At 45.8% G+C, this 14,417-nt stretch overlaps 1 protein-coding gene across 1 annotated transcript; it reads left to right on the top strand.

Moving 5' to 3' along the window:
- The first annotated feature begins 11,623 nt into the window (after positions 1-11,623).
- On the top strand, positions 11,624-12,581 carry PERCC1 (proline and glutamate rich with coiled coil 1). Its single transcript, XM_083372511.1, has one exon. It carries the CDS (start codon positions 11,737-11,739, stop codon positions 12,571-12,573), a length of 837 nt encoding a protein of 278 aa, XP_083228637.1. The 5' UTR covers positions 11,624-11,736; the 3' UTR covers positions 12,574-12,581.
- The last annotated feature ends 1,836 nt before the right edge of the window (positions 12,582-14,417 follow it).

Raw genomic sequence — 14,417 nt, 5'->3', positions numbered from 1 at the left:
GAGGAGGAAGAAAGAGGGCGGAGCGGCGGCACAGGCAGAGAGAGAGGAGAGAGAAAGGAGCAGGAAAGACGACGGCGAAGGGTGACGTCACCGCGCTCGGCCGCTTCCACGCCCGGCGAGCAAAGCACGCTGGGAGCGGAGGTCGACGCCTAGAGGCAAGATGGCCGCCTTCCTGGCAGAGGCTTTCGGGAGTTGTAGTTCCGGCTCTGTCCCGAGTGCCTTCTGGCTACTACGGAATGGCGGAACTGAGCTTCGCGCTTCTTAAACTTGCTGAATGGGAGACTGAGAATGCGTTCACGAAGGCAGCCGGGGGTGCCTGGTTTCATAAATCCTAGTAAATGCAGCTAGTGCTGAGGTGACCCTTTGTAATGCAACGAAATCTCATTTTAACGTACGCCGATTAGTGCGCCTTCAAAGGGACAATAAAGTTGTTAATTCTGTTCTGTTGTGTTGACTTGGCCAGAATTATGCAGTAGGAACCTAGCCAAGAATCAACTTCTTGCTTGATTTCATAGAGCACGTTTAAAAAAAATGTTGAAAGAAGGATAGAAAAATAGCTTTTCATTTTATTTCAGTGGTTCCCAGCCTTTTCTATACCCCACACCCCTAGAACACTTCTGATATAGTCTTGCACCCCTTACGAAAGTTCAAAATAACAGCAACGAATTATGCATACATACTATAATTTTTAAAACCCAAGTTTTTGCACCCCCTGGAATATCATCTTGCACCCCTAGGGGTTGGGAACCCCTGTTCTATTTGATAGCAAAGGAAAGGGCAGCCCAGCCAAAGCGGTGGGGGTACTCAAGTTGAGCTAATACAAGTAGTCCTCAACTTACAACACTTCATTTAGTGACCGAAGTTACAACAGCACTGAAAAAAGGGACTTACGACCGTTTTTCACCCGACCGTTGCAGCATTCCCCACGATCACACGATCAAAATTCAGATGCTTGGCAACTGACTCATATTTATGACAGCTGCAGAATCCTGAGGTCACGTGATCCCTTTTTGCGACCTTCCAACAAGCAAAGTCATTTAGCAACCATGTTACTAACTTAACAAACTGCCATGATTCACTTAACAACTCTGGCAAGAAATGTCGTAAAAGGGGGCAAAACTCACCTAACAAATGTCTCACTTAGCAACAAAAATTTGGGGCTCAATTGTGGTCGTACGTTGAGGACTACCTATAAATTTCTGCTTGCTGGACTAGTGGTAGAATCTCATAAACCCGTATCTTACAATGTGCAGCTCTGATTTTAGACAGCAGAGGTCACTAAGCATTTACACGTCTCCAAGCATCATTCAGCAATCAGTGAGGACAAATTACACTTATTACCGCATAAACTTTCTGCAAACTGTCCAAAAGTCCCTGCTGGAGGTTGTGGAAAATCATTCTTAGTTTACAAAAATCTAAGATAGCCGTCTCTAACATAGAGTTTCCCAGATCAGCATGTCCCAACTAATATGAACCGGGAACTATGGACCCAACTGGCTGGGGATGATGGAGACTGTAAACTAATTGGTGGTCAAGAGGCTCAAATTATGAAATCTTGAAATGGGAGAGAAAATCTCAGATTCTAGCCCAGATTTTTGAATGTACTCACTTCACTTCAGCCACAGGTTTAGATCCAGCAATACTTTTAACGAACTGTACTTTATTTTATTTTTGTCTCAGTCATGCAGTGTTATTCTCTTAAGCGGTTAAGCATGTAATTGTGCTAGAAAGACTCCTCTGATTCAGCTTGGTAAACCAATGGACAGCGGAACAGGAAGAAGCGAGCAGCTTCTGGGTCAGAAAACTCATCTATCCAAAGAGGGAATAGACTATCTCTACTTGAGACAAGCTTCAATTAAACTAGTAAAAGAAGCACCTTCCAGTTCTAGATTGACTACATCTACCATTGAGATGGACCACTGGGTCTCAGAATAGCCTATCCAAGCTAGCTGCCCTCTGAATGTGTGGGCTTCAGCTGTAGAATTGCTCCACCAGCTTGGCTGTTGTGGAGAATTGTGGCGAAATCCACATATCTAGAACGCCTGGAGGGAGACAGACAGGTTGGAAGGAATTGGTGTTGCTCTCAAGTCACATCTGAACCCAACTTGAGCAAAATTAGAATGCATTCATGCATCCTGCCAACCATGGGGTGTTCAATTATGAACCAACTACTGCTTTCACACAGACTGCTCTATCATGAGAGGTTTGTTTGTTTGTTTGTTTGCGGTGGCTCAGTGGGTTGGGACGCTGAGCTTGTCAATCAGAAGGTTGGCAGTTTGGCGGGTCGAATCCCGAGTGCCGCGTAGCAGAGTGAGCGCCTGTTACTCGTCCCAGCTTCTGCCAACCTAGCAGTTCGAAAGCACGTAAAAATGCAAGTAGAAAAATACGGACCGTGACGGTGGGAAGGTAACAGCGTTCCATGCGCCTTTGGCGTCTAGTCATGCCGGCCACATGACCATGGAGACGTCCTCGGACAAGCGCTGGCTCTTCGGCTTTGAAACGGAGATGATCACCGGCCCTTAGAGTCGGAAACGACTAGCAGGCATGTGCAGGGGAACCTTTACCTTTACCTTTACCTTGTTTGTTTAGTATTTCAATGTCAAGGCTGGCAACTCTGGAGAACTTACAGATAAAAGTTACTTACTGGTTAAGCATGTTGTGTGAACACTGTAGTGAGGTTTTTGGACCTAGTTCATGTCCAGATAGCTCTCTTTCTCCTTCGATTTTTCTCATTGTCCATCTTTTGAGCCATTCTTTTGTTTTGTCTTCTCAGGGGCCCCAAAAATAGCAACCCGGCGTTGGGGTGAGGGACTTCTACTGCACCCTAAATGTGGACTGGGCCTCTTCTTGGCCTCCATGCCAGAAAAAAAAAATCAATAGCTCCAATATGTTAGCACACCAAACGGGCTCCAATATTACACGGCCATTAACCCAACAAGCACTTAACTTATCTTCTGCCCATTAGGCGGAACACCAGGTTGTACCTTTCCACATGCTTGTATTCACCGGCATTGTAGAAACAAGGACGTAACAAGTGCACGGAACTCTGAGACGAGTTACGGAGGATTGAGCATAAATTGCCCATTTTTTATTGGCACCTTTTGAGTTTGCCATACTGGATCACAAGGAAGGCTGAGCCACGAAGAATGGATGCTTTCAAATTGTGGTGTTGGGGTCCCTTGGACTGCAAGGAGAGGACAGACACCAAAGCGGAAGCTCAAGTACTTTGACCACCTAATCTGAAGAGAGGACATTGGAGAAGACTCTGACGTTGGGAAAGATGGAAGACAAAAGGAGAAGATGGCAGAAGGACAGGAACAGGAACCCTAAACCTTTTGGATATCAACGTTCATGAGCCCTTGCCAAGCAAGAGGAACAGCAAGGGATTGTGGGAGACACTGGACCGGAATCCAGCTCTTCTAGGCTAACTCCTGTGCCCCTAAGGCTGTCCTTTTCTTCTTTCTCAATGCTTGATTTCCAACTTTTGGAAATGCCAAAGGGTTTGATGTGGGCAGCCCCAACTGCCTCCTCTAGAACAGGGCTTTTCAACCAGTGGTAATGGTACCACCTGTGGTACATTAGCACCTGGCAGGTGGTATGCGGCCATCCTAGAAAAGTGGTAGCTGGGGAGGGGAATGAGCTGAACCGGTGGCAGCACCGCGCAAGCTTGAGCGAGAGATGGCTGGAGCTGCAGGTCTGTCAGGGCTCAGCGGAAGCGCCAGGATCAGCACCAGGCTCCAGCTGGAACTCGGCGCTGATCCTGGCGCTTCTGCTGAGCCCAGAAGAAGCGCTGATCAGCTGGAATGTTGCAGCATCTCCAGGGTCTTGTGATTTACATTCAGATGCTTGGCAACTGATTCATATTCATGATGGTCACAGTGTCCCAAGGTCATGTGAAGTGACCAAAACCTGCTGCAACCACCCAGCAGATGGGAAGGGAATAAAAACCAAACACCCCCCACCCCACCCCCGCTGCAAATCCTCAACAGAAATGCTCACAACAATGAAAACCTTGGACAGGAGGAAGAGCGCCGCTGGGCAGGCAGGCAGGTGTCTTGCTTGGCTGTGGCTTGGGGGGCACTTTTTCCAGTGCCATTGTAACTTCAAACAGTCATTAAGTGAACTGTTCTAAATTGAGGACTTCTTGTTGTTGTTAGTTGCGAAGTCGTGTCTGACCCATTGCGACCACATGGACAACGTTCCTCCAGGCCTTCCTGTCTTCTAACATCTTCTGGAGTCCATTTAGGCTCACGCCTCCTGCTTCAGTGACTCCATCCAGCCTCCTCATTCTCTGTCGTCCCCTTCTTCTATTGCCCTCAACCTTTCCCAGCATTAGGCTCTTCTCCAGTGAGTCCTTCCTTCTCATTAGGTGCCCAGAGTATTTGAGTTTAAGTTGAAGACTACCTGTACTTTATCATTTTTTTTCCTTTTTTTTTTGGTCATCAACTTTTTGACACCTTGCTAGGCGACTGGTGGTACTCAGATGTTGCCATATCCTAAAAGTGGTACAATGGCTGAAAAGGTTGAAAAGCCCTGCTCTAGATAGAAGGTTGACTCTCCGTAGGATTGGCAAAAGTAGCCCGCTTGTCAAATCCACTGCTTTGCACAAAGGGACAGAAGGTCTGGTCCCCCCACTCTCGAGGTGTGTCTTTCGCCGGTGCCCTTTGCACAAATGACGTGCAAAACCCAGCCCCGTATGGGAGTACTTTGTCTTCTCCAAACATTGCCTCTGGCTAGCCCTCATGCCTCTCAGGCAGCTATCTAACCCATTTGCAGACTTGACAAACAGATCCGAGCAGTAGCTGATAAGGCAGTCATTGCTCCTCCAATATGCTCCCGTTCGCGTCACCGAGGCTGCTCCTGGCTCCCCAAACCAACGAGACCGATCTTTCAAAACACGGGGTAGATCCAGAGTCTTAGGATCCCTTCTGCGCCTAAAGGCATAGATCATCTAATTCTTTTTTTAAAAAAAAAATATACAGGCAGTCCCAAGACTTACAACCGCAAGGGGCCCCAAAATTTCTCTTGCTAAGTGAGACACTTGTGGAGTGAATTTTGCTCCGTTTTAAGACCTTTCTTGCCACACTTGTTAAACGAATCACTGCAGTTGTTAAGCTAGGAACACAACCGTCAAGAGACTCTGGCTTCCCCCATGGATTTTATTTATTATTTATTTATTTTGCTTGTCAGAAGGTCAGAAAAAGAGGATCACGTGACTCTGGGAGACTGCAACTGTCATAAATGCACACCAGTTGCCAAGCATCTGAATTCTGATCACATGACCATGGGGATGCTACATCGGTTGTAAGGATGAATTGTTATAAATTGAGGACTACCTGTAACTTCAAATGGTCACTAAATGAACTGTTGTAAGTCGAGGACCCCCTGTGGCTACAATGGTTGACTTACAACCATTCATTTAGTGATTGTTCGAAGTAACAACGGCACTGTTTTTCACAACCTTTGCAGCATCCTCACGGTCACGTGATCAAAATGGGCCCAAACTCACTTAACAACGGTCTTACTTAGCAACAGAAATTTTGGGCTTGGTTGTGGTTGTAAAGCAAGCGCTACCTGTAGTGATCTTTCTCCTTCTCTCACCTTTTTGTTTCCCTGGCGGGAGTGAGGGGGAAGAATAGAGCTTCCAAATCTGGCCTGCAAAACCCTGGATGAGCACTAGGGGCAGCAGATGCTGTCTGTTTCCTGTCCTGTAGTGGCTCTCTGGGTAATTTGTAGTCCCAAATCTGATAGCCCTGGAGGGGGAACATTTACTATCCAGCCTGAGAAGGAACTGAGATTCCTTCAAAAATCTTGCTTCCTCATTATGAGAGACTCTCCTTCAGTTCTTCTCCAAAACGATAGGGGGCAACCTACTGAGAGTAGGATAATTTATTTATTTATTTGTTTGTTTGTTTTATATACCGCCCTTCTCCCAGAGGACTCAGGGTGGTGTACAGAGCAATAAAGTAAGAATACATTAGATAAATAATTTTAAAACCCAAATCCATCAGGCCAGGCCGGCTTGTTGGAATAGATAAGTTTTTAGATCAAGCCGGAAGGAGCGAAGGTCGGGGGCCATCCGGATTTCAGCTGGTAAGTGGTTCCAAAGGCTTGGTGCACCCACCAAGAATGCTCTCCCCCTGGGGGTCACCAGCCGACATTCTCTGACTGGTGGCACCCTGAGGAGGCCCTCTCTGTGGGAGCGCACAGGACGGAGGGATGTTGACGCTGGCAGTAGGTGCTCCCGTAAGTAATCCGGACCCATGCCATGTAGGGCTTTGTATGTCATCACTAGCACCTTGAATTTCACCCGGAAGGCAACTGGAAGCCAGTGCAGCTCACGGAGCAGAGGTGTAATATGGGAGTATCGGGAGACCCCCAAAAGAACTCGTGCAGCTGCACTCTGCACCAGTTGAAGCTTCCGAGTGGTTCTCAAGGGCAGCCCCATGTAAAGAGCGTTGCAGTAGTCAAGACGAGAGGTCACAAGTGCATGGGTGACTGTACGTAAGGCATACAGGTCCAGATAGGGTCGCAACTGGCGCACCAGACGAACCTGGGCGAAGGCCCCTCTAGTCACAGCCCCTATATGATCTTCTAAGGAGAGCTGTGAGTCCTTGCTTATAACTGATTATTACTCCTTAGATCAGAGTTCCTCAACGTTTTGGGCAACAAGGACTGGTTCTGTGGAGAGAGGTTTTTCCATGGACCGGAGGATGCGTGGTTTTGTATATTGCCTGCATCTCATGGATGGGGCTTTGCTTGTCTGTGAGGACTGGTTGCTGGCATGCCGCTGACCGGTACTGGTCCACAGACTTGGGGTTGGGGACCCCTGCCTCAGATGCTATCAGGTTTTCTCCTGTCTAGTTCTGTTCGACTCTAGGGGGCGGTGCTCATCTCTGTTTCCTAGTTGAGGGAGCCAGCATTGTTGGAAGGCATTTCTGTGGTGAGGTGGCCAGTGTGACTATATGCTGAGATACATGGAACCCTATGACCTCCCTACCAAAGTGGTACCTATTGATCTACTCGCCTTTGCACGCTTTCGAACTGGTAGGTGGGCAGGAGCTGGGGCGAGGAACAGGAGCTCACCCGTTGCATGGAATTTGGGTCTTGAACAGCCATCATGCCCCGATTGCTGTCAGTGTCAACTCTAAGGGACCACCCAGATCTTTCCAGGACAATCTGTCCTCTAGTCCTTCAGAATTTCCCACGGTGTAGCCATCACCACTGTAAATGAGTTCTTTCTCCTTGCTGCTGCTGTGGCTCCTCTACTTCTTTCCTCCACTTTCCTCCAGCGTTATGGACTGCTCAAAGAGTTAAGTCTTTGCCTTCAACTTTGCCTTCAAGTGGGTGTCCTCTCTTACCAATCAGACAGATGTTCTTTGTTTTTTATTATTATTAGAGAAATTGATGCCTTGAAACAACATATTAGGGAAAGCTGGCTTGTTGCAAAAAGTTGTTCAGGGTCGTGTTGCAGAAGACTACGCATTTGGAAAAATAGGTTAAAACATCTACTAAAATCTGCATTTTTGCAAATTCTGCACAATAGAGTTTCTTACATCTGCCCATTACAGTATTTTAAAGAAAGATTTCTCCATTCTTGGTTTCTAATGCTTTCATGTTAGGAAGCAAAAGACTACAAGTTCAAGTCCTGCCTTAGCCACAAGAGCCAGCTGAACGACTTTGGGTCAGCCATACTGTCTCTCAGTCCAACCCCCCTCACAGGGTTGTTGTGGGGAAAGTAGGAAGAGGCAGGTTGTGTTGGATGTGTTCCCAGCCTTGAGCTATTTGCAAAAATAATAAAGCTGGGAAACAAACAAATAAACAAGAGTAAAGCTTTTTCACTTTACCAGGATGCTGTAAATGGGGAAACTGTCAAATAGGGCTGGCAAACTTTTTAGCCATGGAGAACACGAATGACTTTGAACCAGTCAGTAAATCTCAGACCATCTTACCTTATGTGCAAAGTCTCCACTGTACTGCTTTTACTTCCTCAGGGAGAAACTGGACTAAAATGGTAAATGCAAGTTTTGTTTCGTTTTGTTTTATTTTTATTTTATTTTTTATTTTAATTCCATTTATATCCCGCCCTTCTCCGAAGACTCAGGGCGGCTTACAAGCTTAGCAGTAGCCTTCATTCTATGCATATGCCTGCTTATTAGGGCTTTCACACACACCCCAAGCGGCATTATTACAAAGTCAGCTTAATTGCCCCCAACAATCTGGGTCCTCATTTTACCTACCTCGGAAGGATGGAAGGCTGAGTCAACCTTGAGCCTGGTGGGACTCGAACCTGCACTAACTGCAGGCAGCTGGTGTTACTTAAGGAGGCATTAGCCCACTGCTCCACCAAGGCTCTAATAAGTTTTAATAAGTTAACAGAAAAAAAATACGAACGACTGCTTTTTTGAAATTCTAAAACCAATATTGTCATAAGATAATTCTTTGAGGAAAGTGTCTTGCAGGGATATTGGCAGTATGGGTAAAAAAAAGCAATATGGTGGTCACGTCCTACATAAAAGCCAGCCAGAGCTTTGATTGTTCCCACGGCCACCACCATCTTGCCTTTTTTGACCACACTTTGGTCAGTAGGTGCTGTGTTTCAAACGTTTATAGGCTACAGCCTATGAGAAATTCTCCTTGCCTTTCTTTCACTCTTTCCTTTTCTAATATTTTGTTATTATTTCCCTTTGTGGTCTGTTTAATAAAGACCCCCAGGTTTGGTTTTTTTAAATCTAAAATGAAAGGAACCCCATTATTTCTACCCCAGCAGCTTGGCTCTTCCAACCTTCCTTTGTATCCCAAAGCTCGCATTTCCCTAGAAAAGACTTTTTTCCAATGACGAGAAGAACGCCAGCATCTCTTGTTTGCTCACAAATTGTTAGATAAGCATTACTTTTCTTCTAGAGATGATTCCTACTCCTGAAGTCAAAAGACCATGAAATTTAATTTTATGCCTATTTGACCAGGATCAATTTGGTCTCCAAATCAATGTGAGAGATAAGGGCCGATGGGCGCCAGGCGGTTCGGCAGCTGGAACTGCCGAGCGCGGAGGGAACTCAGCGGCCATAACACTTGAAAATCGCCCAGGAAGTCCACCATTAAAGGTGAGTCCCAATCACCCGTCCTCGCTGGCTCCTTGTCGACAGTGTTCTTCGGTTGCCGGGCACTAAAACAAACCCGAGCTTTGTTTACGGAGTCTACGATTACAATGCAGGCTCCAAATATTTGCTAGTCTTCAATCTTGCAGCTCCTCTATAAATACTTTGGCTCCAGGTGGATGGGCGGAGAACTAGCAGAGAAGGAGGCAGAGGGGATTACCTGCAGAGATCAGGTAAGCATCCTGGAGATTACTGGTGTGTGTGTTGGGGGGGGCCTGGCCTTTGAGTCTCTGGCTTCTCGCTAAAGGCCCATTGAGTGGAGCAAAATGACGGGGTGCGTCCTTAATTTAACTCTCCATTATGCATCTAGGCAGATGTCTCCTCTTTGGTCTTCCCAGGAAGTCCACCAGATAGGTCTAGTGGTGATTTTTCTACAGCTCCAAGGCAACTCAAGTAGCAATGAGAGAGCAGAAGTCCAAACCTGGCACTCTTAAGACTCAAAACAATGGGCCACTTTCATGCTGGAAGGGAGGGTGAAGGGTGGGTTATTTCTAAAGCTTACTGAAAAGAATGCACTTGTCAGGTGAAAACAGAACAGACCATAATAGTAAAGGGGTCCTTATTTAGCCTGCCTTGTGCAAAGCTAATTTTCTATCTGCAGGGCCTGAACAAGAGAAGCAAGGAGCATTCAGAATAATATTTGTAGGTGGCCTGAATCATATAGTGCAGGGGTGTCCAACCTGGGCAACTTTAAGACCTGTGGACTTCAATTCTGGGAGTTTGGACATAGGAAAGGTCCTTTTTTTCCGAATAAACCATCATCATCCAGGATTCTCTGGATATAGTGAACTAGCCCAATACAGACAAAATGCTGTTCTTTCCATAATATCTGTATCTTCCTTGTGTAGGGAGCCCATTGGGTAACCCACAGAGGAGAAACACTGAATATTGCTGTAGTTAATCATAGAAAATTATGCTTCAGGTTTCTGGCATCAAAATTGGGGTTCTTTCCCCCATTTTATGCAGGGTGTTTTATCCTGGGAGACAATGGCAAGAATGCGATCTTCTGCAAACAAGATCCCGATCCAGAGGGCAGTATAAATCAGCTTCTCTCTGGCATGGTAGCCTCCAGGTATATTGAACTATAGATCCCATCATCCTGTCCCACTACGGCATGGGAAAGGCAGCTATTAGCAAAGATGAGGATACCAGCAAATAAATCCAATCTTATTTCTCCGTTTTGCTTTTTTCCCCCCAAATGACACAACTTTTGCTCTAGGACCCAGGACTTTGGGTGATAACCTATAAAGCCCTAAATGGCTTGGGTCCGGGATATCTGAGGGAGCACCTGCTGCCGGCATCAAGCTCCCTTCGTCCTGTGCACTCCCACAGGGAGGGTCTTCTCAGGGTACCGCCGGTAAAAGATTGCCGGCGGATAACACCCAGGGGGAGGGCCTTCTCAGTGGGTGCGCCAGACCTTTGGAACCAGCTCCCTTTGGAGCTTAGGACTGCCCCTGACCTTCGCTCATTCCGCCGGGACCTGAAGACCTGGCTCTTTGAGCTTTCTGGCCTGGACTGAGACTATTAATTGGGGTTTTAATTGGATTCTAATTGGGATTTTTATTTATTCAAGGTTAATGTAATCATTTTAATTGTTTTTAATTTTTGTAATTGTTGTATTGTGTTTTTTTAAAAAAACCTTGTGAACCGCCCTGAGTCCTACGGGAGAAGGGCGGTATATAAGTTTAATAAATAAATAAAATAAATATTTTTGATATTGAAGGTGTTGGTTTTAACAGACTAACAGAGTTGGAAGGACTTTGGGGGGTCTTTACTCCAACACCCTGCACAAGTAGGAGACCCTATACCATTTTAGATAAAATGGTTGTCCAGTCTCTTCTTAAAAACCTTCAGTGATGGAGCACCCACAACTTCTGAAGGCAAGCCGTTCCACTGGTTGATGGTTCTCACTGTCAGGCTATTTCTCCTTAGTTTTAAGTTTCTTCTCTCCCTGATTAGTTTCCATCCATTGTCTCTTGTCTTACCATTTGGTGCTTTGGGAAATAGTTTGACCCTCTGGTCTTTGTAGGAGCCCCTAAATATTGGATCACTGCTATCATGTCATATACCTAGTCCACCTTTTCATTAAACCAGACATACCCAATTCCAGCAACTGTTCGTCATATGTTTTAGTCCCCACCCCCCCTAATTATCTTTATTGCTCTTCTCTGCTCACTTTCCAGAGTCCCAACATCTTTTTTATATCGTGGCAAGCCAAGCTGGATGCAATATTCTTGGTGTGGTCTTACCAAGGTATTGTAAAGCAATTGATCTATTTAACGTTGCCTTTCTGTCCATTTCTTCAAGGGTTTGTTCAATGGGATTGTTGTTTGATGTTGACCTTGTTTCAATCTCAAGAAGACAGTTTAGAGATGTTACAATACAAGCCAACCAACTTTCTTTTCCTTTCTTGGTGGCTCCATCCTGGTCTCCAGGATTTGTCCCTAGAAAGAGATAGTGACAGCGTTGATAGGACCTAGTCTCATTGTGTCTTTGTTTTCCAGCAGCTGACTCCCACTTTTTCCTGGCCTTCCTTTGATCCAGAAAGTCAAGCATTTGAACAGCGAAGAGGAAAAAGATGGCAGCTGGGGTGATACAAACTCTAAGCAAGTTCAGTCTACCCACAGAATTCCAGTATCCATTTCTGACCTCCATAGCTGGCCAGGAGATGAGCTTCCAGTATTTATCTGGGGAAGAAGACACGGAAGAGGAAGAGGAAGATGAGACAGAAGAGGAAGGAAGGGAAGACATGGACCTAGAAGAAGATCTGATGAGTTCTGTCCATGAAGATGCAGCGACGGAGGTCAACCCCAGCGTCAATAACACTAAAAAGACAAGGCAGCTCCTCCAATTTGCCGAACGCATCAGCCACGACATCCAGAGGTATTTTGGCAAGAAGAACAAAGAGCAGGAGGACGAGGAAGGGGTGGAGGGAAGCAGCTGCAAGACTTATGAGGACTTCTGCTCCCTACCACTGTCAGGACGAGCGATGTCCTACACAGATCTGACCAGGATTTCTCAGCGCGAGGAGACTGACGATGATGAAGAAGACTTTTCTGACCCCCACAAGACTTTTGAGCAGCTCTGGAGATCCCTGTGTGAGAAAGACAAAAAGTTGGGTCCCCTGGCTGAACTTTTTGAGTACGGTCTTTGTAAGTGTCTTCAACGGCATCTCTCTCCCGATAGTAAGAAATTGACGAGGCTGGAGAGGAAATTTGGATACGTCACCCCCATGCAGAGCAGGAAGCTACCTCAGTCCTTCTGGAGGGAGCCAACGCTCAGCCCTGTAGGTACCCCCGATGGCAATCCTCCAGATTTTAGTGATCTACTGGCGAATTGGACTTCTGAATCTGGTCAGGAGGATCTGAATGCCAGCCGAGAGCAGCTTGGTGAGGTCACCAGTGATGGACACTGAGAAGTGGAGTGGGCTTTAAGGAGAGGTGGAAAACCTTTATTTTCCCATTGGCAGCCTTCCTTTCTCTCATTGGTTCAATGTGCACATTGCTAAATGCATATTCAGAGAAATGTCGGTCTCCACCAGTAACAGATAATCCTTGACTTATGATGACAATTCAGCCCAAAACCTCTGTTGTCACGTGAGACACTTGTCATGTGAGTTTTGCCCAGTGGTGGGATTCAAATAGGCAAACAACCGGTTGTCTGCGTCGATGCCGCTTCCGGAAGTCCATTCTGGGCCTGGGCAACAAAAAATTAGCTACCGGTTCTGCCGAAGTGGTGCGAACCGGCTGAATCCCACCATTGGTTTTGCCCCCTTTTATGACCTTTCTAGCCACAGTTCTTAAGTGAATCTCTGCAGTTATTAACATGGTCGTTAAGAAAATTTGGCTTCCCCATTGATTTTGCTTGTCAAAAGGTCCCCAAAGAGGATCGCATGACCCCAGGGCACTGCAACCATCATAAATGTGAGCCGGTTGCCAAGCCTGCAAATTTTGATCATGTGACCAAGGGGAAAGCTGCAACGGTTGCAAGTGTGAAAAACGGTCATAAGTCACTTTTTTCCAGAACTACCTGGATTTAGTTTTGATTCTGCAATTTAACCACCGCCTCAATTTCATTGATCTTTCCATTGTAACGCAGTTTGGCTGTAACTATAATTGCTTTCACCCCCATATTACACCAAAATAATTACATTGCCCACTTACTAATGGATACTGTTCAAAGCTTCTGTAGCATCATGCTAGAGGAATATGTGGAACTGCAACAAAAATATGTGGATCTGGAACAAAAGCTGAAGGGTTAGTATAAGGAGTCGGAAAAGAAAAGTGAAATGAAAATGGACCAAGTAAAATAATCGCGCTGTTCTGTCTCTTCCTATCGATTAAAAAGAAAAAAAAATCCAGAAATCAGAAAGTACCAATCCATTTTTGAAAGCACACGTTTGTCCTCAATAACCATAAACAAAACAAATTCTTAATCCCAGGGAGCAACTGCACACACACACACACACACACACACACACAAACACACACACACACACACACAGAAAAGATTGTGGGACTTTGTAATCCAAAGGGGATAAGGGAGGGGATCTGTGCTTGGGTGAGAAATATTTTAAAACAAACTTCAAGAGGAGCAGTCATTTGTCTTCAACACAAACCTGTCCCTTTGCTTGGGAATAGTAAGGAAGGGAAGGGAAGGGAAGGGAAGGGAAGGGAAGGGAAGGGAAGGGAAGGGAAGGGAAGGGAAGGGAGGAAGGAAGGAAGGAAGGAAGGAAGGAAGGAAGGAAGGAAGGAAGGAAGGAAGGAAGGAAGGAAGGAAAGACCAGCACCTTAACCACAACCTCAAACTGGGTGAGGAATTATGGGAGTTGCAGTGTACACATCTCAAAATTCCCCAATTCGAAAAACACAAGGAAATCTCTGATGCTCCCAACTTAATGTTCACAAGAAGAACAGAGGCAAAAGATCACCTGGATGGATAATCCAGCTCCTCTGGTTTGACAAGGAAAGCCTGAACCACAATCGGGTTTTTTTTTAGACAAAACGTCCACTAAAGTTGCCAAAACATTTCAAAATTTCTGCCCAAGTGGCTTTAAACTAACAGACTTTAGCCCCAATTTATTGTAGCCCCAATCTAGGTTGTTGTTGTTGTTGTTGTTTTAGTGGTCCCTAATACATCTCTCAAAATTCAAAGTTTGGTCTAAAGAAAAGGCAACCAGGCCTTTTGTGTCATTCAGACAATTCCGTGCTGGGAAATCACATTTCAGCCCTTTTCTGGGACAATCTTACCTCACGAGCT

Source organism: Vipera ursinii (assembly GCF_947247035.1).
Source record: "Vipera ursinii genome assembly, chromosome: 13".
Lineage (NCBI taxonomy): Eukaryota > Metazoa > Chordata > Lepidosauria > Squamata > Viperidae > Vipera > Vipera ursinii.
Note: the sequence above shows the minus strand (reverse complement) of the source record. Positions and strands in the feature narration are given on the sequence as shown.

Bases quoted from the DNA above. Each gene is read 5' to 3' on its own strand.
- PERCC1 (XM_083372511.1), top strand. From the start codon at position 11,737: ATGGCAGCTGGGGTGATACAAACTCTAAGCAAGTTCAGTCTACCCACA.